Below are 25,035 nucleotides of genomic sequence, written 5' to 3'. Positions count from 1 at the left end.
TCACATGACGGCACTGCTTCTTTTATTATATAATATTAAGCTCTGGTGTCTTTATCAGCAACAGCACTGTGCTGGACATGGAGTTATTTTGTAATGCATCTTGATCTTTTACAGCTTGGTTAAGGGCACAAGGCTAATGCACATGAAACTGTTAGAAAATACTGTGAAATCAAGTACCAAATTGTGAAGGTCACAGGAAGAACTGGAATAAATAAAAGAGTAAAATGTGATGGTGGGAATATCCTGGGAAACGAGTGTGACCCTGTTAAGTTTCTCATTTGGTGTTTTCCGAGCATGTTGGTGTCTGTGTTCTCTCGTTGATAGCATTGGCGTTATTTCCATTTTAAAGATTTAAAAAAAAAAAAAAATCAAGGGTCTGAAACAATTAGCTCCAGGTCGCAGCTTTAGTAAAAGGCATTTCTGGGACTAGATCACTAGAAACGTGATTGTTGGAATAATGCAGATCAAAGTTTACAGGGTGGGAGCAACTGAAATGAGGTTGATACACAAGATAAAGTAAAAAGGAAGTGGACCTACAGGAGATAGAGAAAGCAGAAGAGACGGAGACAGGCGTGGAGATTTTGAGATGGAGAGCGTGAACAGAGAAAGGTCAGCATTGCTAAATATGGGAAGTTGGCAGAAATTTCAGAACAGGTTAGTTAATTTTTTCAACATGTTGCATGGGAAGTCACTGGGAAACACCCATCAGGACAGAAGAGGGAAGATTGAGAGCCATGAATACAAAGGCCCTGACATAGAAGTAGTAGACCTGAAACAGGAGCAAAGCCCCCAAGAGCTGGGCCTTGGCGTAGTGCCCCCCACAATCGGGTGGGAGGAATTAAAATGATGGAGAATTAGGACGTTAAGTGGTACAGTGAGGCTTACCAAAGGCGAACGGGGTGGGGGACCATCAGCAAAGAGCAGATGGTCCACGAGGCAAGCAAAAGCTTCTTTCAAGATGGAGAGATTCACAGATGAGAGAAGGCAGGGATTGGAGGGTTTTCGTTTGTTGCCAGCAACGATGGATGGTTCCTAGTTGGGTTTTTGTAACCAGACACCATCGTGTCTGCTTCACAAGTAACCAGCCTGTGCGTTTTGATCCTTCAGGTGGTATTGGAATGCTATGTAAGAAAGGACTTGGTCTACACCAAAGCCAACCCAACCTTTCATCACTGGAAGGTCGACAATAGGAAGTTTGGACTTACTTTCCAAAGCCCTGCGGATGCTCGAGCCTTTGACAGGGGAGTGAGGAAAGCAATCGAAGACCTCATAGAAGGTACTGGATTTTGTCACTGTGTTCTTAAGGGGACAATGGGAATGTTCCAAGGTCTTTTTTTATTCCAGTTGTCTGCCATCCTATCTTTGTGCTTTATTTGGGGGAGCCCTGGGGGCTCGGTCAGTAGATGCCAAAACTTCAGGAAGCTCCACAGAGAACAATTGCAAAGTGACAGTGTATAGGGGGTAAGGAGATGGGTTTCAGAGTAAGGGGTGATCCCATTTGGTTTGTAGACTCTGCTCTGAAAAGCTAAGTTCTGGACTTGCATGTCAATGGCTTGACAGATGTCACCTTTCTCTGACTATTGAAATGGCTTTGGTCTGGTCCATGTGGGCTCAGAAATGGAGAATGGATTCTCATGGGCCCAGAAGGCGCCAGATCTTCCCACTGCCTTCCTGTAATGAGAGCCCAGGGTGTTTGGCTGGCACCGAAAAGGAAGGCGATTTGTGACTCCTGGAGCCCTGGCTTGGTCTAGGCCTTAAGTCTGTGGGTGACTGGGTAGTAGACATTGCATTTGACTGTGGCCTGGAAGGCTCTTGGGCAGTCAGTTCTCGTGGGCTTTTCTGGAGTCCGCACTTCACCACGTTCAGTTATCCATTCAGAGAATGGAAAGTGCCATGGCCAGGACCCTGTTGAAGAAAGAAATAAGCAAGGCACGCGAAAGCCGGATTCAGAATTCGGAGAGGTTAATTACAGAAGAACGTGTGCTGCATTTGTTTAAGAATTGAAGTGTTCAGATGGCATTTTCTCCTTTGTGGATTCGGGGTGAGAGCAAAAAAGCAAATCTTGTAAAGAAGACTCACTTAACATCGGTAGTAAGAGAGTTCTGGCTAGAACACGAGCCTCTTGGCTACAACCATGTGATGGCCAGAAAGGCAGTAAAGACCAGAGTTCACACGATGGGTCTGACATAAGGTGGCAAATGTTTAAAATGTTATTCAACGTAGCTTTTAGACGTTTACAGAGAAAATAGCTCCTATGTTATTGATGGAATTGTGCTGTATGCCATTCACTGAAGCTACACACAAATTTGATTCTCTCACTTGTAATTTTTTTTTCTCTGTATATGCCCTACCTCGCGGTTTTCTATGAGACTTTCCGCAAATGCCAATCGACTGGAAGAATTGAACAAGTAGAGCAAACTCCTGAAAGATCAGTAGTAATTGCACAGGGGACTTCTTTTTTCTCCTGCAACCTCTTTGTTAGAAATTTAAATCGTTCGCATCCCTTTCTGAGCAATACTTCTAATTCCAGTTGTATGGAATAGCAGAATATTTTCCAGATGCACGTTTTGAAAGACCTAACCAAGAAAAGGAGATAGAGAAGAAATTTCCTTTTTGGTATACCTATCACTTGGGCAGGTTTTAATATGTTTTTCCTTTTGGCTACTAACAGTGTCCGTTAAGCTGGTCCACACGGTATTGGGTACTGTTAGGGGAAGAGAGAGAAGTTATATGGATCTGCATACCGGAGTGAAGAAGGAGATGGACAAGTAAATACCCTAAATGCCCAGATCATTCCATGATAGAATAAATGGCGTTTTCTGGCATGAGCCCAGATTTCCAGCCTGCAGAAACAGGAAACTCACCGATGCCCCAACATTGTGAGAGAGAACCTCTTTGTGTGGGTGTCAGCTCAGAAGGCATCTCCCACCATCTGGGTTTTTGAGTCCAGTGTCGAATTCCAGAGCAAGAGTCGTAACCGTCCAGTCAACCCTTCTTGTTGGTAGAAGAAAAGACCAGAAAGCTAAGTCCAGGCGACGGGGAGACTGTGGCGGGTCCCAGCTGGGGGCCACTGTGCTTCGGAGCAGCGGGCTGGCTCCCCTGCCCACTCGAGGTGCCTCTCTGGGTGCTTCTTTGCCAGTGGCCCCTGCAGAAGTTTGAGGGATTAACTGAGAGCTACAGTCGGCAGGTGTGATTTCCGGGACATCCTAGCTAGAGTCTGTTAAAGAAGAGTGAATGAAAAACGTTTAATTCCCAGGTCATGTGTGTCTACTGATGTTCGCATTCGAAAGGAACGGCGTGTGGTTTCATTAAAATACGTTTTTTCTTTTTAAATGATTGGCTTTGACTTATCCTCGGAAATGCATTCTACTGTATTTTTTCTTTTCTTTTTTTTTTTTTTGATCTTTTTAGGTTCAACCACATCATCTTCCACCATCCATAACGAAGCTGAGCTTGGTGATGATGACGTTTTTACAGTAAGTTCCCTTTGTCCTTTGCTTCCGGATTAGTTGGTGAATAGTCAGAGAGGGGTTTTGTTAAAGGGTGTGAGAGACACTTTGGAGTTCAGCATTTGCTGTTGCCGTTGGGATGCCAATAGGGGAGATCTCCGTCTTGTCCCGATCTTTGCTCTGCTAGCCGAGCCCATGTTGCCGTGGTCCCATTAGCCACATGGCACAGCAGCATCTGCTCTCCCTCATCTGTCCATGGTCTTCCCTACTGTGCAAGACACTTCAAATCAAGGCAAACTGCAGGACACCTGGTCACCCAACTCAGTCTTCTGTTTAAACAACCCCCTCCCTGGCATCTGAGGGGAAAGCCCAGAATAGCCTTTCTGATGAGTAATTAAATGTCCAAAAAGAACAGCCTGAAGGCTGAGTTGAGGTTAGGCCCAGGTATGCTAAGGCAGGAAAAGGCTTGGATGTTTTGACACAGCTTGAGTTAATGGGATATGACTGGAAACCAAATGACTCCTCAGCTTGCTTCTTCATTGAAGTCTTATGCTTCTAGAAGTTAATTAACAAATAGTTCATTGCACGCCCGCAGTGTGCTTGGCGCGGCGAGGAAGCTGTAGGGCAACATTTTCCAACTCTTCTCCTTGACCCACTAGTAAGAAATATTTACATTATAGCCCAGGACACACACACGTAGACACCTGAAACCAGATCATACTTCCGTGTTCTGCGTTCTCATTTTTTTTTCCTCTTCCATTTCACTTACTTCCACTTTCTATTATGAGTCTTTTAAAGCACCGCAGGAAAATTCAAAGAACAACTCGGTGAACACCTAGATTCAGCGGTGGAAATATTTTCTCCCATTTGCTCTCCCTGTGCATGTGTGTACTTACCCATGCACACGCACGTGGTTTCGGTTTTTGTTTTTCGTTCTCGTTTTTGCAGATCCACTTGAAAACGAGTTCAACCTCAGTGCTTTAATTCTTTTAATACTTCTGCATGCATCTCCTAGAAATAAGGCGTTCTCTTATGAAGCACGACGTCATGACTGTAACCTAGGAAAGTTAATAGGAATTTTATATCATCTAAGAATTCCCCACTAGTTCTTCACTTACCCCAAGTATCTTTCATAAGCTGTTTTTATTTCGTATTTTTAAATATTGGCCTCAGCCCTTTGAAGGTGTTTCCCAGTGCACTCATCATGGAACCAGGAATTTGAAAAATGCGACTTTGGGAATATAGAGGCGTGTAACCTGTGCCTCGAGCCCTCGTGGAGCTAGCAGGATGGTCTGCACAGAGCGGAGAGTGACCCACGGGAGGCTGGGGGAAGGGCCCCGGTGCAAGGCCCAGGGTGCTCCACCGGGAGGGCCCGAGAAGGCCTCTAGGACGGAGGCCGACCCGGACCTGGGGGGAGGCATTTGAACCGAGCTCGGGAAGGGGCCTCCTCGCTGGCAGGGGACACGGTGGCGAGCTGCCCGAGGGCCGCGGAGCCCAGCCTGGCGCGAACAGCGCGGGCGTGGGGGCGTCAGGCGCCGAGCTCCCGCGTTCCCATTGAGCGGCTGGCGCGAGGCGGCCGAGCAGGCTTCCTCCAGCGCCCCGCAGATCCCCTCAGCAGTTGGCATGTTGCTTACATCTGTTCCTTTGTCACGTTTTTCGAGAGACAAACAACAGCAGGCGGGTTAAAAGGTGGCTTCCTGTGCTCCAGAGCAGAGCTGTCCCTCGCAGCTGCTTCCCAGCTACCTGCCAGGAGTGATTTATAGAGGCGCGGGCGGGAGGGAGAGGGTGATGGAGGCCGGGGCCCTCCGGGTCCAGGTCCGGGTCCGGAGCGAGTGTGCGGAGCCCCTGGTGCCAGGCACCCGCGGGCCCCCAGGAGCCGCGCTTAATTGCCTCCCGGTGGACCTTGAAGTCTGTTTGCCTTTGTAGCATCTGTTGACAAACAAGGACCTATTAATAATAGCACCTCCCACCCCCAAGCAGGCCTGGCCTAGGCCTTTGACTGTGAGGACGGGGAGGACGGGAGGGTCACCTGATGTGAGGTGTCCGAGCCCCCCAGGGAGCGCCCCCACGGACTCCTGCACCGTCCACGGCTTCCCGAAGCTTCTTGTCATCTAAAACTTCTTGATGGGACAGATACTGAGAACTTGGGGCTCATGCAGTACGGATAGAGTATAAACAGCGAGAAGACCTTCTGAACAACACGATGGACCAGGATTATGAGGGTTTTCTGGGAGAACAGTGTGTGTAAGGTTGAAACTTGAGGAATGGTGGTGGAGGGGTCTGTCTTTGCCCCGAGCGCCAGGGGGTTCCGTCTGCTTCAGGGGATTCCTTGGGGCAGGAAGGAGCACAGGACGTTGCAGACAGTGTGTTGATGCGTGTTCTACGGTGGGAAGCAGTGGAGGAAGAGACACCCCAACTCCCCCTGGAGCTGTTGGGCGCTCACCGAGCGCGGGCTGTCCCTGCTCACACTTTCCCAGCCCTCCTGCTGACCCCCCAAACCAGCTTGTCGTCCTGACTCCTCAGGATTGTGAAACCAGGCTGTGATTCCTCAGAGGAACATCAGTGCCCTGCTTGGTGTGTGGATGAGCGCGCGCGCACACGTAGCCACCTGCCGTCGCCCCCGCCGTGTCCCCGTGCCTGTCCGTTCTGTCCGATGCCACCAGCCTGCTCTGTGTCCACGTGCTTCCTGCCAGAGCCACCAGCAGAGGCTCCCGATGAGTGGCCGTTCTGATTTTCTGAGTTTGGGCTGTTGATTTATTCTTGCGTCCTAATAGTTCTCCCTCCCGTCAGTTACAGTTGTTTGGTCTCCTTTAAAATTCCAAAGCACTCAGTTGGCGATTCCTGTCCTGCCACTTGAAAGCCTGCCCTTTTTCTGTTTTTAAATTTTTTATTTGCTGAATGACTGAATCGTTATCTAATTAGAAGCAGGATATTCACCACTATAGTCTCAGCAATCCTATAAAGCTTTGGTCTAAAAGTTCTCTATAAACAGGTGATCTGAACCTCAGATACAGTGTGTAACAGTCAGAGGTTTACGTATTGTATTCATTTGCCTTTTTTTTTTTTTAAGATGTTATTTATTTATTCATGAGAGTCACAGAGAGAGAGAGGGAGGCAGAGGGAGACGCAGGCTACATGCAGGGAGCCCAATGCGGGACTCGATCCCGGGACTCTAGGATCACACCCTGAGCCGAGGGCAGACGCTCAGCTGCTGAGCCACTCAGGCGTCCCTGTTCATTTGCCTTATTGTTATCCTGGGAGGCCCTGCAAAGTTGGGTGATTTTTCAGGGATTCTTGGTAGCTTTGTGTCCTGTTTTTCTAGCTGTGTTTTCTGCTGTGTCTACAAAGAGGAGCTGAACAATTAGCATTGTCAGTCCCTTGAAGCTTTTGACTGCTCCTGAGGCTTCTTGCCCTTCCGTTGACTCTTTCCCCCTTGCAACACGGTCTCACCCCGGGCCCTCTGCTCATGGGGACCTCAGTCATAGTGACTGGCAGAGGTGAACACAAATACTTACGTGGCAAGGGTGTGCCTGGCATTATGTATGCAGGTATCAGGTCTCAGCCATTTGGTAAAATTTGGAAGATGAGTAATGCAAGAAATATAAAACAACAACAACAGGTTAGCATTCTGTTTAACAGTATTTTTTGGCATTGCTAAGGGTTGGCATACTCTTGTTGGTGCCTCTGACCGACAGCTTCTAGTTTCTTTCATTTCAGGGCTGGGGAGACGGAATGGAGAGACCCTCAAGTCTGTTCCCGCTCTTGTGCTTTTGTCCTGCAGAAAAGACATGTGCTTTGGCGTATCTCGCGGAGGAGGCCCGTTGTCGGCCTGAGATAGGAACACTTTAGCTCCCTGGATAGGCTGAGCTGCTTTGGTCCCCAGCTTAGGACTCCCTTCCTCCCAGCTTCCCACAGTTGAGGACTCCGAGGCCAGAGGATTTGAAATGTACAAGAAAAGGGGTTTGGGGTGGGGGGGGAGAGGAGAAGTAGAAACAATGGACTGTATAGAACCGCTCTGTGTTTTATGGCCATTTAATGAAGAATTTTCCCAAATCCTGTTTCGTAGGGTTGGGTCCATAAAACCCAGTGGTTTATTTATTGCTGCCAGAGTCTAAGATTATTTTTTAATTGTTACTAGCATCTTCATAGATAGACAAGGATAATTTTAATGCGATCTGGGGAGAACGCAGCTGTAGTGTATATGGACACATACTTCTAGAGCAGGCTAATCTAGAATCTGCAGTCAAGTGTTGTCCCTGCTTCAGCTGTCATTGTGCTGAGTGGCTGGATTCTGGCTCTAAAGCTGGAGGATTAGGGAAATATTTGCTTTATAGACAGATACTTGGGGGTGTATAAAATAGCTAAGTCTTCATCTTCCATAATAAGAAGTCCTGAAATAATAACTAACTCTGCAAATCAGGAAAAAATCCTATATAACGAACCACACAGCATTAAAAACAGTGGAGGGGCACCTGGGTGGCTCAGTCGGTTAAGAGTCTGACGCTTGATTTTGGCTCAGGTCATGGTCTCCGGGTCAAGAGATCGAGCCCTGCCAGTAGCTCTCCGCTCTGCAGGGAATCTGCTTGAGATACTTTCCCTCTCCCTCTGCCCCTTCTCCTGTTCTCTCTCTCTCTCAAATAAATAGATACATCTTTAAAAGAAAACAAAAACTTGGAGAGAAGCACGAGAAGGAGCCACAAGGATTTGAATTGGAAGTGTGTTTTTCTCTGGTGCACAGGCAGAGATAGGGAGGGGCAAAACTACTATTGGTGATATTAAATGATAAACGTGTATTGATTAAAAAAAAAAAAAAAAGAATGCCAGGGTTTTCTCAGCACAGGGGCCAGGAGGTCAAGGGAGAAAGTAGAATCGAGAAGTTCCAGCGATCCTCGTTACCCCTTGTCAAGGGTTTAAAGACCTAAAGAGATGCAGCAGCCCTTGAGGTACTCTTCGCTCTGCTTTCTCTGCCTGGTGCTGGGAAGCAGTATGTCCACCGTGCAAATAATTAGCTGGAAATGTTTGGCTTGCGGGCAGGCGAGGTTAGCGGTAGACATGCCAACTCCTTAGAATTACAGGTCTCAGAATTGGAAGGGATTTGGAGTTCCTATCACATGAGCCAGCCTGCTTCCTTCGGGCAGATGAAATAGGCTTCGCCTCATTTTACGGCCTGGGCCGTGGAAGCAGCTCAGAGTCCACCGGGTGACTTGCCGAGGACCCCGCGGCCAGCTCATGGCACAGGAGCCGTGCACGCCACCCCCCAGCCTTTCCAGCTCACCACTGCTATTTTGCTCTTCCTCTGCTGAACAATTATATTTATGATATTTCAGCTGTTCTATTTTTTAGACAACAGCCAAATACAGGCGTTATATTTTAGGGTTCTCTTGGACCCAAATTGGAAAGGGGAGAAAAAAAAGAGGATAAATATATGAGCGGTGCCCTGTGTGGCCCATTCATGTGACAGACTTGGAGCCCAGCGGTCCCCCAAAATAGCACCTCAAAGCTTGACCATAGGAAAGCCTACCGTATGTAAGGTCTCGATTTTGTTTTTTCCCCTGCCTTCTAGGTTTTTACTACCACCACCCGAGTATTGTTTCTGGATTCGGGCAGCCCTTCTCAGTTGCAATTCCTAATTAAGCCTTGTGCCTCAAGGCATCCGTCCTATGTAATGAGATCACTTCTCTCCCGTATACCTAGAATGGTACTAACCTGTGTTCCATCCTTTGCAGAATTGGGAAGAATAACCCGCGTCACTGTGCGTGGGTCTAACATCTCTCCTAGAAGCCGGTTGAAGAAGGCTGGTATTTGGATTACGTTTGGCATTTCATCATACTTTAGGCAGGCAGCCCTCCTTCACATAGGAAAAAAGTCATGGCTTTTACAACATCGTCCGCTTCCAGCCATGTTTTGCCTAGACTGGAAAACTTGGTCCTTCCTCATGCCCTATGCCTGAACCCTTGACATCCTGTTTACTACAAGCTGCATTTTATTACTTTCTGGCTATTCAGAGCAGTTGTCCCTAATGACATCCCAGGCGCCTCCCATCCACCCCAGGTGTTTTATAAACCATGGCTAGAGCAAACGTTTGAAACCAAAGTACTAAGAAGCAATTTGTTTTATTGTCCTAGATGGGCTTTTGAGTATTCGCAAGTTGTGCTTGCTTTCATTCTTCTTGGGTTTTTTAAAAGATTTTATTTATTTATTTATGAGAGAGAGAGAAAGAGAGAGGCAGAGATACAGGCAGAGGGAGAAGCAGGCTCCATGCAGAGAGCCCGACGTGACTCGATCCCAGGACCCTGAGATCACGCCCTGGGCATGAAGGCAGGCACTAAACCGCTGAGTCATCCTGGCGTCCCTCATTCTTGATTTTAGTAGGAAAAAAAAATGAATTCATTGTGTTTTGTAATTATTAAGTTTTCAGTTACAGAAGCAGAAGATTGCAGCATGCTGTGTTTCCTTTTTCTTAAAGTTTTTTCCCAACTAATCCATCCTGACATTAAAACTGAAGGTAAACCTACCGATTTGGTAGTAAGTGGGGTTCGTTTACTGATTTTCTGCAAAGTGGTGTGTGACCCCTGAGTGTGTGGAGTTTGGTAGCTAAGGAGAGGCCTTTATTCCAGACTTGGTTCTGCGAGTAGTTAACTGTGAGTCACTGATCCTTTGGACTTAAACCCTTTAAAAGGTGGGGAGGCCCGGGTGGTTCAGTGGTTTAGCACCTGCCTTTGGCCCAGGGCGTGGTCCTGGAGACCCGGGATCGAGTCCCACGTAGGGCTCCCTGCATGGAGCCTGCTTCTCCCTCTGCCTGTGTCTCTGCCTCTCTCTCTCTCTATGTCTGCCATGAATAAGTAAAATCTTCAAGAAAACAAAAAAAACAAAAACCCTTCTAAAGGTGAATGTATTTCCTTTGAGCCTCTATTTGCTGGCCCAGGGGAGGGGAAGGCAAGGCACTGCGGTGTGGAGCTACCCCTGGCACCTTGCCCTGCACTTCCCACATACGTGACTGTACTTGGTCCTCGCAGCCACCCTGTGAGGGACATACTGACACTTCCGTTTCTGCAGATAAAATCACCAAGGCTCAGTGTGACTCAGTTCCATACTCTGCCCACCCAGAATGCAAACTTCACATCTGCTTGTCGCCTTTCAGAGAATTTTAAGAAAAGGAAGTGTTTGTTCACTAAGTTTCAATAAATTGTTCTTACTAGATACACCAGATCCCCTACTTGCAGAGCAGCTTCCTGAACGATGGCCTCTTCAACTAGCGCCTCGGCTCAAAACTACTTCAGCTTCGGCGGAGGCCCGAGGTCCCCCTTGGCCCGGCTTGGAAGCCTCAGTCTCATTGTAGATGACCAGTTGCTCAGAGCTGTTTCCTGTTGCCTCCGCCTCTGGAGTCCAGGGATTGGGCTGAGTAGGATGGCGGAGAGGCGACATAAAAGAGAAAGTAGGTTGAAAACGTAGGCTACTGCTACGGAGTTCAGCTAGTGAAACTGGTCTCTGGTGGTTTAGTAAGAAAAGCAAAAATGTTTTGGGAGGGGCCGCCATAGGCTTTGTGGTCGACACCAGGAAGCAGGTCCCGTAACTGCTACTGGCTGAGACCCAGCACTGCGCAGGGTGGCTGGAAGGTCTCCGAAAGATGGGTGGGAGCTGCTTTATCTTCTAAATGACAGTAACTATCAAGCTCACATTGCCTAGGAAGGGGAGGATCTTTTTTTATTCAACGCCTGATACCTAGGTGGCTAAATTAAAGCAATTACTATGTCTAAGGCTCAGACAAAAGCTTGGCAATGCTCTCCACTCAGGAAGCCCAAAGGCACTTGGTAGCCCTCCCACTTGCGTCTTTCTTCATTTATATGCATCGCATCTCGTCTCTTTAGGCCGTGGCTAGCAGGATACTGCTCTTTCCGTTTGACTCCTTCATACAGAGCTCATACCTGTTCAGGGTTCCCTGAAGCCCCGCCTCCCTGCTACCAGCCCCTCAGCCCTTCCAGCGAAGCCAAGCTGTGGGTGTGTGTATCAGAGTCCTTTCCTTTCACAGTAAAATTTCACCTAACTTCAGAATTTAGAGACATAAAGACTATTATTTTCAATGAGTGGGAATTTTGTTTTGTTTCTTCACAATGAAAGAATGCCCACTTTATCCTCTGGGTCCCAGAGAGGAGAATGTCCTCGAGTCTGAGGACAGAGTCCTGTCTTTCCCCCGCTCCTGCAGCTGCTTCTTAGACCTACACTGCCTGCCTGCTGGGGCCACGCAAGAGCCCGTGTCTGGCTGATTTCTTGCCTTTTTAGAAGAGGACACCTGGAACCTTTGTAGGCCCTTAGGGCAGGTGAGCTAGTGTTGCTACCTGTTCCCAAAGACGTGCTGACAAAATGGGTGACAACGCCCTGTTTAGTGAAGGAAAAAGGGTTGGCCATAGGTCTGTGGGTCTAGCAGGTGCTGAGGGGAAAGGCGTGCTTTACTGAAGAGTTGGAAACAACAGCTCATTAAGCCACCTGAACCAGAAGCCTTCTGAGGCGCTCAACTGTGCAGTTTACTGTCTTCTGAGAAGCAGAAAGTGTCCAGAGTCTCGTGTCATTGCTCTCGTTGCCCGGCCCGAGGTTGGGAGGCATGGTATACTTTATATTTAGTGCATGTACATACTTTTTAAAAAAGAGAGAGAGAGAGAAGCCCTTGCAATGGAAAGAAGGTCGAATATTGCGTTGGTTGCATCAGCTGTTGAGCTCTATTTTGGTGGCGGATTGCAGTACAAATAATACAAATTGTGGTCATAACTACTAGGTAGCGCCCTTTAAAAATGTAAAATAGCAGCAGCATCTGCAGATAAGACAAGAATTATACTTGATCAATCTGAAGGAAGTCTGTGGCCTTCAGATCAGTGAAGTGCAACAGTCTTGGTCAAACCCCTGGGACCTCTGATGTTCTTAAGAGGTGGGGAGGCGGGGGGAGGGGGAACGCCTGGGTGGCTCAGCGGTTGAGCATCTGCCTTTGGCTCTGGGCGTCATCCTGGGCTTCCGGGATCAAGTCCTCCATTGGGCTCCCTGCATGGAGCCTGCTTCTCCCTCTGCCTGTGTCTCTGCTTCTCTGTGTCTCTCATGAATAAATAAATAAAATATTTTTTATTATTTTTTTTAAGATTTTATTTATTCATAGACACACAGAGAGAGAGGCATGCAGGGAGCCCGATGTGGGACTCGATCCCGGATCTCCCGGATCACACCCCAGGCTGCAGGCAGCGCCAAACCACTGCGCCACCGGGGCTGCCCAATAAAATATTTTTTTAAAAAATAATAAAAGGGAAGGATTCCATAAAGATTTAAAGATTTAATTTATTTATTCATGAGAGACACAGAGGAGCAGGCTCCATGCAGGAAGCCTGATGTGTGGGACTCGATCCTGGCACTCTAGGATCACGCCCTATGCCGAAGGCAGATGTGCTCAACCGCTGAGCCACCCAGGCGTCCCCCTTCCCCCTTATTTTACACGTGAGGAAACTGAGGCCCTGGGAAATCCAACAGCTTGTCCGAGACATATGGCCTATAACCTGGCTTGGAGTCCGTTCTCTTTCTACCCTGCAGTTTGTGCAGAACCTGGCTGTAGGGTTTCTGGGCGAGGTGGTCTGGCTCCTTCAGCATTTCTTAACTTCAGTTTTCAGTTTTCTTTGTCTTGTTTAAAACACGTTGGCCTCTTAACCTCCTGACACGGTTGCTCCTTGTGTCCTGTGTTTTCTTCTCCTCGCGTGTGTTCCTAGGGACACGGGGATGAAGGGACTGTCCTTATTTGTCTTCCTGAAGGTGGGGTTCATCCCATTTGTCTCCATCCCCAAGACGGAGAAGGAAATTGCCAGTTGCCAACCTCCTCACAGTCACAGATAGATGGAATAGGACACACACTCCAAGTGTCCTTGAAAGAACAGCCCTGGGCATGTCTTTTCCCTAAGCAGCGTTTTCTTTTCCTTTTTTCTTCTTTTCCTGCTGCTTTTCTTTTGGAAAAAACAAAGATTCAGTAGGAAAACCCAAGGGGAGCTGAAGGGATGCACATAGCCTTGAAAACACTTGTTTCACTTTGAAATGCATCATCTGACCCACCCTGAATGCCCCCAAAAGCCCTTGGTCAACAGCCAGGATTCCATCCCAGGATGGTAATTTAAGCAAACTGCCTCCTCAGCTGCTCTGGCTTTTTGGTTCTCTCCCTCCTTCCTTCTCTGAGCTTCCCTTGGGTCAAAGAGGTTGGCCTCCCAGATGAAGGAGGCCCATTCCGGGACCTTGGGCATGTGAACAGATGCATGTGCTTCTAAGAACTCCCAGGAAAACCCAAGGAAAGGGAAGACTAGCCAAGGTTCCAAGAGTAAGAAATCCTGTCTTGTAAAAATACGCCTGTGCAGTAGGAGGGAGCCAGCCACGGGTTTACGGGAGACCTGGATCTTCTCCTTCCCCCATTCGTTCCGGTTTCCACCCACTCCAGGCAGCCTCGGCTCAGTGTCCTTTGCACTTCGGGTTTTGATGGACTGTCCGATACTGTAACCCTAAAGTCAGTTATTCGGAAGAAGTCTGCGTCAACTTTTGAAGCTCTGGTATTTTTCTCTCATTCGTTGTTAAATTCTGGGGAATTAAAAGAAATAGCTGAATTCTCAAAATAAGTACTGTTTATGCCTGCAGGGTCTGGCCATGGGAAGCTTGCTCTTTTTGAGGAATTTTATTAGATGTTCACTGGGCAACTTGAACCCTTTTTTCTCTTCCTCTGAGCCTTGCTCTGGGTTGTCCAGGCGTCTAGAATGGAAGCCACTTAGCCTTGCCCCTGGCCCGTCACCTTGTGTGTCTGAGCCCACAAAGCACCCAGTCCCTAAAACCCCAAAACCTTCCAGGGAAGGAATGAGTGTCACAGGCAGAGTAGATTGGATCAGGCCCCTTGTCTCTCTTTCCTTGATTTTAAGGTAGGCAGGACCCCTCTTATATGCCCTGACTCTTGCTCCGAGACCCTCCCTGTGTTCCTTTTCTCCGCTCCTATTCCATCTAGGTTCTTCCTTGTCAAAGTCTTGCCTCAGCTTTCCACCCTAGTAGAGAGCTTTAACACCAGGCCACACAAAGCTTCTTACCTTGAACTAGATCACACAACTTTTAATTAGAGGATGACTCACATCCAGTCTTCCTGAGCCAAGACCTTGTTACTTAGCATTAGATTATTCCATTGCATTTTGTTGTTCAGCACCTCATATTAGGTCACAAACTGCTCAGTTGGGTGTCTTTTGAATAATGGGCCTGGGCATTGAGTCAGAGTCCAACCCAGAGGCAAGATTTTTCGTAGGCTACGTTTTGCACGTGGCGATGGCCATGCTCGCTGGGTCATGTTACCCAAGGGCTCCCATGAGGCAGCAGCACCTGTCCCCGTGTGGGGGGAAACCTCAGTCTGCAGCTTCTACCTCTGTTCTTCTTGAGCTCAAACCCTCAAAAGAGGCAACCCCTGGAAAGAGCAAGGTGAGCTTAAAAGCAGCCAGAGCCTGGTGGAGTCGAAGGTGGAGCTGCCAGATTGGTAGGTTGGTAGGTGTCATGGGCTGGTGTGCACAAACAACCGACGTTCCAGGAATCCGATGGAGTGTGTTTGTGTGTAGCTCATGGGGGGCTGCTTTTCTCCAGTGTGTGTGTGGCAATTCCAAGCGGAGTTATAGCTCGGAGAATCGGGTCTGAAGTACACGTGGATGGGGCATCTGGCTGGCTTAGTAGGTAGAGCATGTGACTCCTGCTCTCACAATCATGAGTTTGAGCCCCGCGTTGGGCATAGAGATTACTTAATTTAAAAAAAAGAAAAGAAAAGGTACATGTGAAGAAGAGGATCTCCCCCCTTGTTCGTTGGAGGTGCCCTCCTAGCACATTGCTTTGGTTTGTAGGTCACACTCACTGTGTGGCAAGGTCTAGCTAATGGTGTAGATGTGGAATAAGCGCCGGCCTTAATGGAGCCTGTCCCACATGCCCTCCTTGCCAGAGTCCGTGCTCACCCACCGCCGTCCAGGCATGGTCTTCAGCGCTGCCTGCAGAAGGCGGTGAGCAGTGGGCACGCCTCAGAGCTCTCCGTCCTCCTTGCATCCCCATAAAGATTCACCATCAGATGAGGAGAGACTCAGAGGCGCTGCTCGGTCTCTCGTTCCCTGATGGCTTCCAGGAAGCTTTGCACTTGACTGTGCGGTGGGAAGAGGCTGTTCGAGGTTGGGGAGGTAGGAGGAGTGCATTAGGGGTGGCATTGCTGGTTGGCTGATGAGCGCTAGGGAAACCCGGGTGTGCCTCCTTTCTACACATCGTGAACCTGGACAAAGGTCACAGAAAACAGGGTGGGGGAGTGAACAGATGATTAACACAGGGGGCGAGCGGAGGTGCACAGTACCGTGTGTGCTCAGTAGGCTAGCTTCTAACCCGAGAGAGGATGGCCACGCGGGGCGCAGCTTCAGAATTTAGCCCTTGAGATTTGAATCACGCTGAAGGGCCTGTGCCTACTCACCGGGAAGTGTTTATTGAGATCTTTAGGAACCTTTGTATGATGAGACATCATCCCCTTAGCTCCTGGGTTTGCCTAAAGCAGGCTCTTTACTTGGAGACATTGTACCCCTGAACCTCAGCAAAAGCCCTCTGCGAGCAGGCATGGGAAAGGGCTGGCGCGACCTCGAAGCAGCCGTGTGGGGATGGCCGTCCCTCGCGGGCCGTGGAGATCAGGGGTGGCCGCCTGGCCGGGTCGGCAGGTCCCAGTGTGCTGTCCCGCCGGCGACGTGGACACAGTACCCCCTGCGCCTGTGCTCCCCGGGCCCGGCTCGCCGTGTGCACCTGTACAGTCCGGGACAGTTAAGAGCTCTTTGCCTTATTGTTCCATGTGCTCTACGACCACCTGCGTATTAAGAGGGGGGGCAGTCAGTACCCCCGAAGACGTGAGGCAAGAGCGGAGAGAGCTGAACAACAGGACGGAGTTTAGGAAAAAGTAAAAATTCTTGTTACTGGGATTCAAGGAAGAATTCTTCCCTGAGTTCTGACCTAGAAGGACCCTTCGAACTTAACTTCAGAGATAAAGACAGCATCTTTTCTGATCTCAGTGAAAAAAAATCTCTTATTGCGTCGGAGTGGACCATAAATCTCTATCTGAATTAGTCACTCTGGATTGAGAGATGAGAAACAGGTGTCAGCTCTGCATCACTTGGACCAAACAGGATGAGAGGGGGGAAAAAAAGAATCAGAAGGGTTGGGTCCCCAAAGAGGTGCTGCACATGTCCACCAAGTTTTAAAAATTAACAGTAGTCGCGTAATGGGAATACAGGTGTCTTTGTCCTAAATACTTGTCCCATTTTTCTAGGCATTACTTTAGAAGTTGGGGGTGAGGGTATAAAAATAACTTTCATTTGTCTGTTTTACCCTTGCCCCCAAAAAGATACAGGATGCTAACAAAATATATATATATATAAATAAATAGATAAATAAGCAAAGGAGACCACGGGAATATGAGGTTGAGGAGCAAGAGCTAGGAGTGCCTTAGTATTTGCCAGAAATAGGACCCCCGGATACAAGGAAAACCTTTTCATTGACTTGGGGGGGGAGAAAAGGAACTGTGATCCTGAGAAGCCAAGGGAGGAAGGGGTTCTGATTCCTGGTTGTAAGGGTGGTGGCCACAGTCCATCCCAGTATCTGATCACCTTCCACAGACATTGTCCTTGAGCCTCCAGTCTGACCCATCGCTTCTAGCGGGAGAGCAGATCTGCACTTAACCACCAACAGGCAGGGACCGTCATTCCCGTGCGATCCATCCTCTCTCTCGCTCTCTTTTTCCAGCTCACAGTGACCCCCAAGGCTTGCCTTCAACCCAGAGATTACCAAATTTCTTCCTGGAAAGCCGATGCCCACGATACCCTTGAGATATCCTTATTTCTGAGACTTTCCCAGGCTGGGATTAGCTCCGCACAGGAACATTTGGGTTTGATTTTTGCCTCCCCTGCACTCACCAGAGTACCATGCACTCAGGGCTGCAGATGGGGTAACCGTTCCTGATCGAACTGGGACGCACCCGCAGGAGGCCTGGTGTAGTGAGCCCTCTCCCCGCAAAGCCCGGTGACTGCTCCCACATTTGAGAAAACAAACCCAACTTTCCAGGGTTGGGTGGCTGGCTTTCCCTGCCCTTTGAGCCAGCCACATCATGTTTAGACAATCTGGCCCCTTAGGGGTCCTTCTGCCTCCCACAGCCAAGATAAACTCCAGATTTCGGGAAGTCCAGCAAGACACCGCAAGTGTGGGTAGACGGCGTGTTAGGGTTTGCTATGTGGGTTTGGTTATTGTTTTTGTTTTAATTAACCCTTGGTTACCTCCCTCTACACAGACAGCTACAGACAGTTCTTCTAATTCCTCCCAGAAGAGGGAACAGCCTACTCGGACCATCTCCTCTCCCACATCCTGTGAGCACCGGAGGATTTATACCCTGGGCCACCTGCACGACTCCTACCCCACGGACCACTATCACCTCGAACAGGTGCGTGGCAGTTGGGCTCCTCTGAGGGTGCGGGGTGGATGCCTCCCGAGTCTGGACCGGCCCCGTCCCCGTCCCCTTCCCCGTGCCCCGGCGCTCAAGCCCAGGCAGCCTCCGTTTCTCGCATGGATGGTGGCGGCAGCCACTCCTCCTTACTTCCTCGTGTGTGTGCGTGTACACGCGTGCCAGACCCCGTGCTAATAAGCCTTTCATGTGCTCATCTCGTTGAATCCTCACGAATCACCCCACGGCAGGTCCTCGCCCTCCCCAGTGTACCGAGGAGAAGGCTAAGGGCTTAGAGTCCTCGACAGAACAAGTGACAGATGCAAGCGTGTGCTCACCCAGGGTGTCCTGCTGCCTCCCGAGCTTCTCTGTCCAAAGGGCTTCCTGGCTTTGTGTGAAAGCCCAGAGCCAGGATCAGGAGTAAGGAATGCCGTCCGCTTGGCTCAGGCACCCTGGCATTGCAGGCGGCAGGCCCAGGCTTGCTTGGGGAGACGTAGCTGGAGTCTGGAATTCAGTAATTCAACAAATATTTACCGAGTGGCCGTTCTGCAGAGCAGGTTCCCAATCTGTGGGACATGGACTGGTGCCCGTGGAGGGTGATGAGGCCACCAGTCTGCTTGGAAAAGAAAAAAAAGCAACATAGGGCAGTGAGGGGATTTTTTTGTTTTGTTTTTAATGTAAAGCTAGATTTACAGAACTTTTTTTTTTTTTTAAGATTTTTTAATTTATTTATGAGAGACACAGAACGAGAGAGAGAGGCAGAGTCCCAGGCAGAGGGAGAAGCAGGCTCCGTGCAGGGAGCCCGACGCGAGAGCCCGACCTGGGCTGCCCTAATGATTTTTTTTAACACTTCTGTAGGGATCCCTGGGTGGCGCAGCGGTTTGGCGCCTGCCTTTGGCCCAGGGCGCGATCCTGGAGACCCGGGATCGAATCCCACATCGGGCTCCTGGTGCATGGAGCCTGCTTCTCCCTCTGCCTGTGTCTCTGCCTCTCTCTCTCTCTCTCTCTGTGACTATCATAAATAAATAAAAATTTAAAAAAAAAAAAAAAAACACTTCTGTAAATCTGGGCAGCCCAGGTGGCTCAGCGGTTTAGCACCGCCTTCAGCCCAGGGCCTGATCCTGGAGACCCGGGATCAAGTCCCACGTCGGGCTCCCCGCATGGAGCCTGCTTGTCCCTTTGCCTCTCTTTCTGTCTCTCTCATGAATAAATAAAAATCTTACTGTGTGCTTCCTAATATTTTGGCATAAAATGTTCTTTTTTTTTTTTTTTTTTAAATGTTCTTTTTAAAAACCACATTACGGGAGCTATAGATGGGAATTAATTGACCTTAATTGACTCTCCTTACTTTGCAGAATAATTAGCAAAGCCTCTTCTGCTCCCAGGATTTGTTTTGATTGATTTAAGATTGTGGTTTTTCCAACGTCTGTGAAACGGTCTAGAATCTAATAGGAATCAGGCAGTGTGTGTGAGACGTGGCCCCTGCCCTCAAGGAGCGCACAGTGTGGTGGGAGTGATGGATAAATGTAATTACCACGCGGTAAATTCGGTGGCAGTATCCTAATGACGATAACGGCAGCAGGTGTTAGCCACACCCTGTGCCACAGGTTCTGGGTGCGCAGCGTGTATAGATTAGCCCTGTGCTTTTTGATCAAGAATCTGAGGCTTAGCGACTTACTAGGACATTCCAAAGTCTGAATTTTACTTCAGTGGGTTCATCCAGAGCTGTGTTCTCCCCACCCCTTAAAAAGCCTTCACACCCAAAGGACCTCAGGGGTATGAAATCTCACTCTGTCCCAACGAAGGTGCCTGGGACGGGCAGGCTTACCTGCGTCTCTCTGGTAACCGTGTGTTCAGCGCCTGCCCCCCTGGACAGGGCCTTGCCAGAAGCCACAGCAGGACTGGCTCCGAGATGACTCTGTCGCCTGCAGGAGGCGGCGGTGGGGGCCTCTGGGTCTGGCCTGCCTGGGCTCACGTTACAGCTTGCCCCTCACCATCTGTGAGATCCTGGCAGGATCCAAACCCCAGACAGCCTGCAGATCTGCACTCCTACCCTTCCTGCCTCTTCCCCACCAGATGACAAGATACCCCTGTATGGTAGCTCCTAGCATTTTTTTTTTTTTTTTTTTTTTGCTTTTCTGAGCATGACCCACAGTGCAAAATGCATTCTGTACTGTGACCTGGTGTGCACATATCACACACACAGATACCCACATGTGCTCCCCTTACCACAGGCCGTGCACGCCAATATTTTTTGGTTCTACTGGGGGGAAAGCCCGTCTTTTTTATTTTTTTTTTAATAAAGGTTATATCTATTTATTTTTTATTTAAAGATCTTATTTACTCATGAGAGAGAGAGGGGCAGAGACACAGGCAGGCTCCATGCCGGGACCCTGATGTGGGACTCAATCCCGGGACTCCAGGATCGCGCCCTGGGCTGAAGGCAGCACTAAACCGCTGAGCCACCCCAGGCTGCCCAAAAAAAACCATCTTAACAAAAGAACATGCTGTACAAAAGCAGGTCAAACTCCGCTAGGCTGTCAGAAATCCGGACCGTGCTCCCCGGCACCTTAGGCTTCCTAGGGAAGGCCTCCCAAGTTCCGCTTCTCCATCTGGTGTCTTCAGGTCTAAATATTCAAAGTACATTTTTTTCCCCACAGTCCGCACACTTGCCCACCTTAGAGGGTCATACCCTCAACAAAAGGGGGAAAAGAAATTTCGGGGCCCCGGGAATGGGTTGAGGATGACACCTTGAAATACCCCTATGACCTCGGGGATGTGCGGTAATGACAGGACAGGTGTGTCTGTTGGGTGTTTGGTTGGTTTTGGTCCCACTGCCACCTCCATTCCCCCCCAGGAATGGCTTTGTCGAGGCCAGGGGTACACAGGGTGGGGGGCTGTTTCCTCCTCGGCCTCCCTCCCCGCCCTGCGGCCGCTGTAACACCATGTGTGTTTGCTTGTCCCCGGGCAGCCGATGCCCAGGCCCTATCGCCAGGTGAGCTTCCCCGACGACGACGAGGAGATCGTGCGCATCAACCCCCGGGAGCGCACCTGGCTGACGGGCTACGAGGACTACCGGCACGCGCCCGTGCGTGGCAAGGCCCCGGAGCCCGCGGACGACACCGACTCCTACGTGCGCTTTGCCAAGGGCGAGGTCCCCAAGCACGACTACAACTACCCGTACGTGGACTCGTCGGACTTCGGCCTGGGAGACGACCCCAAGGGGCGTGGGGTTGGCGTGATCAAGACCCAGCCGGCCCGGGGCAAGTCGCGGCGGCGGAAGGAGGACGGGGAGCGCTCGCGCTGTGAGTACTGCAGGGACATGTTCGTCCACGAGGAGAACCGGAGGGGCCGCTGTCAGGACGCGCCTGACGCCGTGAGAACTTGCATCCGCCGGGTGAGCTGCATGTGGTGCGCGGACAGCATGCTCTACCACTGCATGTCGGACCCCGAGGGCGACTACACAGACCCCTGCTCGTGCGACACCAGCGACGAGAAGTTCTGCCTCCGGTGGATGGCTCTTATTGCCTTGTCCTTCCTGGCCCCCTGTATGTGCTGTTACCTGCCCCTCCGGGCCTGCTACCACTGCGGAGTGATGTGCAGGTGCTGCGGGGGGAAGCACAAAGCGGCCGTGTGACTCAGTTGCCCTCCTCCCCCCCCTTCCTCCCTGCTCCCCGGTACCAGCCTGGGGAGCCCCGCCTGGTGGACTCTGCACTTCCCCGGCCACCCCCACCCAGCCACCCACTGCATCGGCCACACACCCACACACACCCACCCACACACACGCAGTGTCCATGGAAAGGAGCCCCCGTGCACACACTCGTGTATTAGTGACAAGCCGTAATCACTTGGTCTCCTCCGTGCGTTCATGTCACGTCTTTCGTCCCCACCTCTGCTGGTGCACAGGCGCCTGCAGTGGGGACCGCCGCTTTGGGGTGCGTGCTGGTGGCGGGCTTTCCCCGGCGCACTCTCCTGGTTCGGCCTGCAGCGAGCTCAGGAGCCCCGCTTCTGGCGCCTGCGTGAGGTCAGGTTGATGAAACCCTGCCAGGAGCCTTCTGACCTGCAGTCAGGCGATGGCCGGGAGGCGAGCTGGCTGACAGACTTCTGCCACAAAACAAGATCGCTTTAACTTTTGTAAAGCCAAATTTCCCAAGTAAGCTGCAGTTTCTGTCTGCAGCCCATCGTCATTTTCTGTGCCCTCCCCGCCCACCCCCAAAATCCGTCTGTTATTATTTTACTGATGCAACACATTCACCCATAAAAATGACTAAGAATTGAGCCTTAACTTCAGATTTAACTTGTGTGAATCAGGATAATTCCCTAAACCGCATTGCATCTGCATCCTCATGGACCAGGGCTAGAAAAGGAGGATTTCGGGCTTCTCTGAGCCTCCCCGGTACCCCCCTAAGGTAGAACTTTTTAAAATTTTGTCTCCCCACCACTTCTGAAAACTTAGCAATATTAGAAGAAAACACTAACGAAGAAATTGTGCTCGTTGTTTTGCAAATGAAATAGTCACACACACACACACACACACACACACACCTGTGTTCTCCAAAGAGTTTCAGCTGAGAAACACTACGGTTGTGGAAAATAAAATTAAAGGAGCTTCCTCCCACGCGCCCACTGGCGATTATCTGTAAAAAAAAAAAAAGCGGGGGGGGGGGAGGGTGGATTTTAAACGTCCTAAACCTGAAGAGTGGTGGGTTGCATTTTGTTCGTGGGTTTCCGATTTGTTTTCATTCGGGACTGAATTTCACGTCACCAAATTTTTTCATTTATACTTGGGGGGAAAAAAAAGGCCATATATAAAAACCCTTCCGATGCCTAAGTGTCTTTCTCCTGCATCTCCAATCCCAGACTGGCCAGTTCGGGCGCACAGATGGTAGGTCGGCAGTCTGGGTCCACCTGTCGCCTTGCCGTGTAGGAGGCTTCTCATTAGCTGGAAAAGAGTATTTTTCTAATATAGTGCAAGGAGTAGCCCAATCTCCTTGCTGCAGAAAAGAAGAAAAGTGAAGAGTGGTACGTAGCATAGTACAATCAGAACGTCGCGGGACCGTGGGGGCAGGCCCGGCCCGCCCGGCTGCGCTGCCGCCGTGACCTTCCCGTGCTGACCGCCGGCCGAGGGCACGGCCTGCTCCGCGTCTCCGCTTCCCCCATCCCTCTCTGTTGCACACGGGACCGCAGTCTTCAAGGAAAGGGACTCTTTTCCAGTCGGCCAATCACCCCGGGAACGCGCCAGCCATGCTCACCCTCGTGGAGTGTTGTCGGCTCCCCGAGCACCCGTCACATTTCCTTGGCCGGATCGTCGGTGTAAATACCCCGTGTGCTCACGAGTTAGTCGGTAGACGCTTCCATTCGTCGGAGCGACCGGTTTGGGCCTCCAGCTCGGCAGAGGAGCCGCGAGGAGCCGCGAGCCGTCGGTCTGGTGATGGAGGAGACGAGGACGACTCCCAGCCTGGAGACCGCGCGGAAAACCCTCGGGCCCGCCAGACCCGCCAGACCCGCGGAGAGACCGGCCCCGCCCGGCCCCCGCCTGAGGCGCTCCCTCAGGGCATCTCTCAAGGTCTCTCCTCTACAAAGCACAACACTAATGTAGGTTTGTCCGACCTCAGTTCAAGTGCCCCTATTTATTTCACTAGGAACACACTTACCTGTCGCGCGGTTGTTATTTTGGGTTTTATTGGTGGTTTTTGTTGTCGGAGTCCCCGTTGAGTCACTCAGCCCTGTCCTTCCCACCCTCTGAAGAGTCCTGCTAGTGCACCTTCCTCCGCCCGCGCGGTTCGCTCTGTGAGGGCAGCAGGCAGCGAGCGGCTGAGGGCGCAAGGACAGCCATGGGGACAGCGATGTAAATACGTCTCTAATTGCCACACTGCAGCTGAACAGTGTGTAGTATTTTCCCAGTCAGCTTTGCCTACTGACGTCAATCATTTGAGAGAAATTATTCAGATTTTATTTTTGTATCTGTGGTAACAAAACATTAACCAAAAGGTTTGTTTGGAAGCTTCCCCCCACCCCCCCCACCCCCAGCTATTTGCTCACATTAACAAATTAAAGTGCCTGAAGCATAATTCATTCTTTACCTGTATACTAAAAACCCTGTTGTATTGATTTTTTTATAATAAGCCTTTTTACCTCTGTGTAAAAAATATATATACAAGTGTATGATGTACATTTTAGTTCTTAACTTTTTTTTATGGTTTCTAATATGTATGACCAACGTAGCCATTGCTTTAAGATGTACCATGTAAATACAGACACGTCCTATCAGCTCGTTGGCTCGGGTGTTTGTCTGGTGGGGCCCGGGGGGCGGTTGGGCCTCGGCGCTGGCCACGCTGGGAAGGGGCTTCCTTGGCGCGGGGCGCGGGGCGCGGGGCCGCTGGTCGGGCTTGGGGAGGCCCTTCCCGGCTGCGGTTATGTCATGTTCCCGGGGGAACTGCCGCTCCTCGGGCTCGGATGCCTCAAGCGAAAGGAATGCTGCTGTCACAGCCCGGGAACACCCCGTCGCCCGGGCCTGGCCTCCCCCACGCGTGCTCCTCAGAGGGAACAGCTGTACTTCCTCCGAGCTGTTTTCTGCCAATTCCTGCTGAACCTCGGGTGGGGCTTTGGGGGACCGTGTCCCACAGCAGACGCGCTAGGACGGCAGGCCCCTTGGCCTCGCAGATGGGCTCTGGACGCGAGACGGCTCCAGCGACAGTCCCCGGGCAGGTAGAGCGTGGGGCCTGTCACGGGCCACAGGCAGGCTCCGCTCCGCCCCTCGGGAGCCGCGCAGGGCCTCGGAGACCTGGAGGCGGGCCCTGCCCTCCCTCTTGGCTTTAGCTCCTCCGAGCCCCTGGCAAAGGCGCACAACCATGGGAGACGCTGGTTGGAAGGCAGGAGCGGGGAGGAACCGGCCCTGAGGAGGAGCAGGAGCCGAGAGAACCGGAGCCGGAGGACGTGAAGAAGCGGGCGAAGAGCCACGGGAGGACGAGGACGCGAGGAGCTCCGGGTGGGCCGCGCTTCCCGCCCGGCCCCGCTCGCCTCCCTTGTGCGCTTCGGAAGGCGCCGCCGGGCAAGAGCCCTCCCTGCGCCCTTGGCCCCACCAGGCGGCCTCAGGGTGAGCCC

At 50.7% G+C, this 25,035-nt stretch overlaps 1 protein-coding gene across 4 annotated transcripts in view; it reads left to right on the top strand.

Moving 5' to 3' along the window:
* The window catches only part of SPRED2 (sprouty related EVH1 domain containing 2), a 115,242-nt gene extending 91,041 nt beyond the window's left edge, over window positions 1-24,201 (top strand). For all 4 annotated transcript variants that reach the window (XM_049115590.1, XM_025469556.3, XM_035721707.2 and 1 more), the window contains 4 exons: window positions 1,108-1,276; window positions 3,412-3,476; window positions 17,782-17,931; window positions 20,903-24,201. In XM_049115590.1, the coding sequence (XP_048971547.1) occupies window positions 1,108-1,276; window positions 3,412-3,476; window positions 17,782-17,931; window positions 20,903-21,568 (1,050 nt within the window). In that variant the 3' untranslated portion in view covers window positions 21,569-24,201. The remainder of the gene's footprint in view (window positions 1-1,107; window positions 1,277-3,411; window positions 3,477-17,781; window positions 17,932-20,902) is intronic.
* The last annotated feature ends 834 nt before the right edge of the window (window positions 24,202-25,035 follow it).

Source organism: Canis lupus, chromosome 10, assembly GCF_003254725.2.
Source record: "Canis lupus dingo isolate Sandy chromosome 10, ASM325472v2, whole genome shotgun sequence".
Classification (NCBI taxonomy): domain Eukaryota; kingdom Metazoa; phylum Chordata; class Mammalia; order Carnivora; family Canidae; genus Canis; species Canis lupus.
This window is presented reverse-complemented; position numbering and strand designations above follow the sequence as displayed.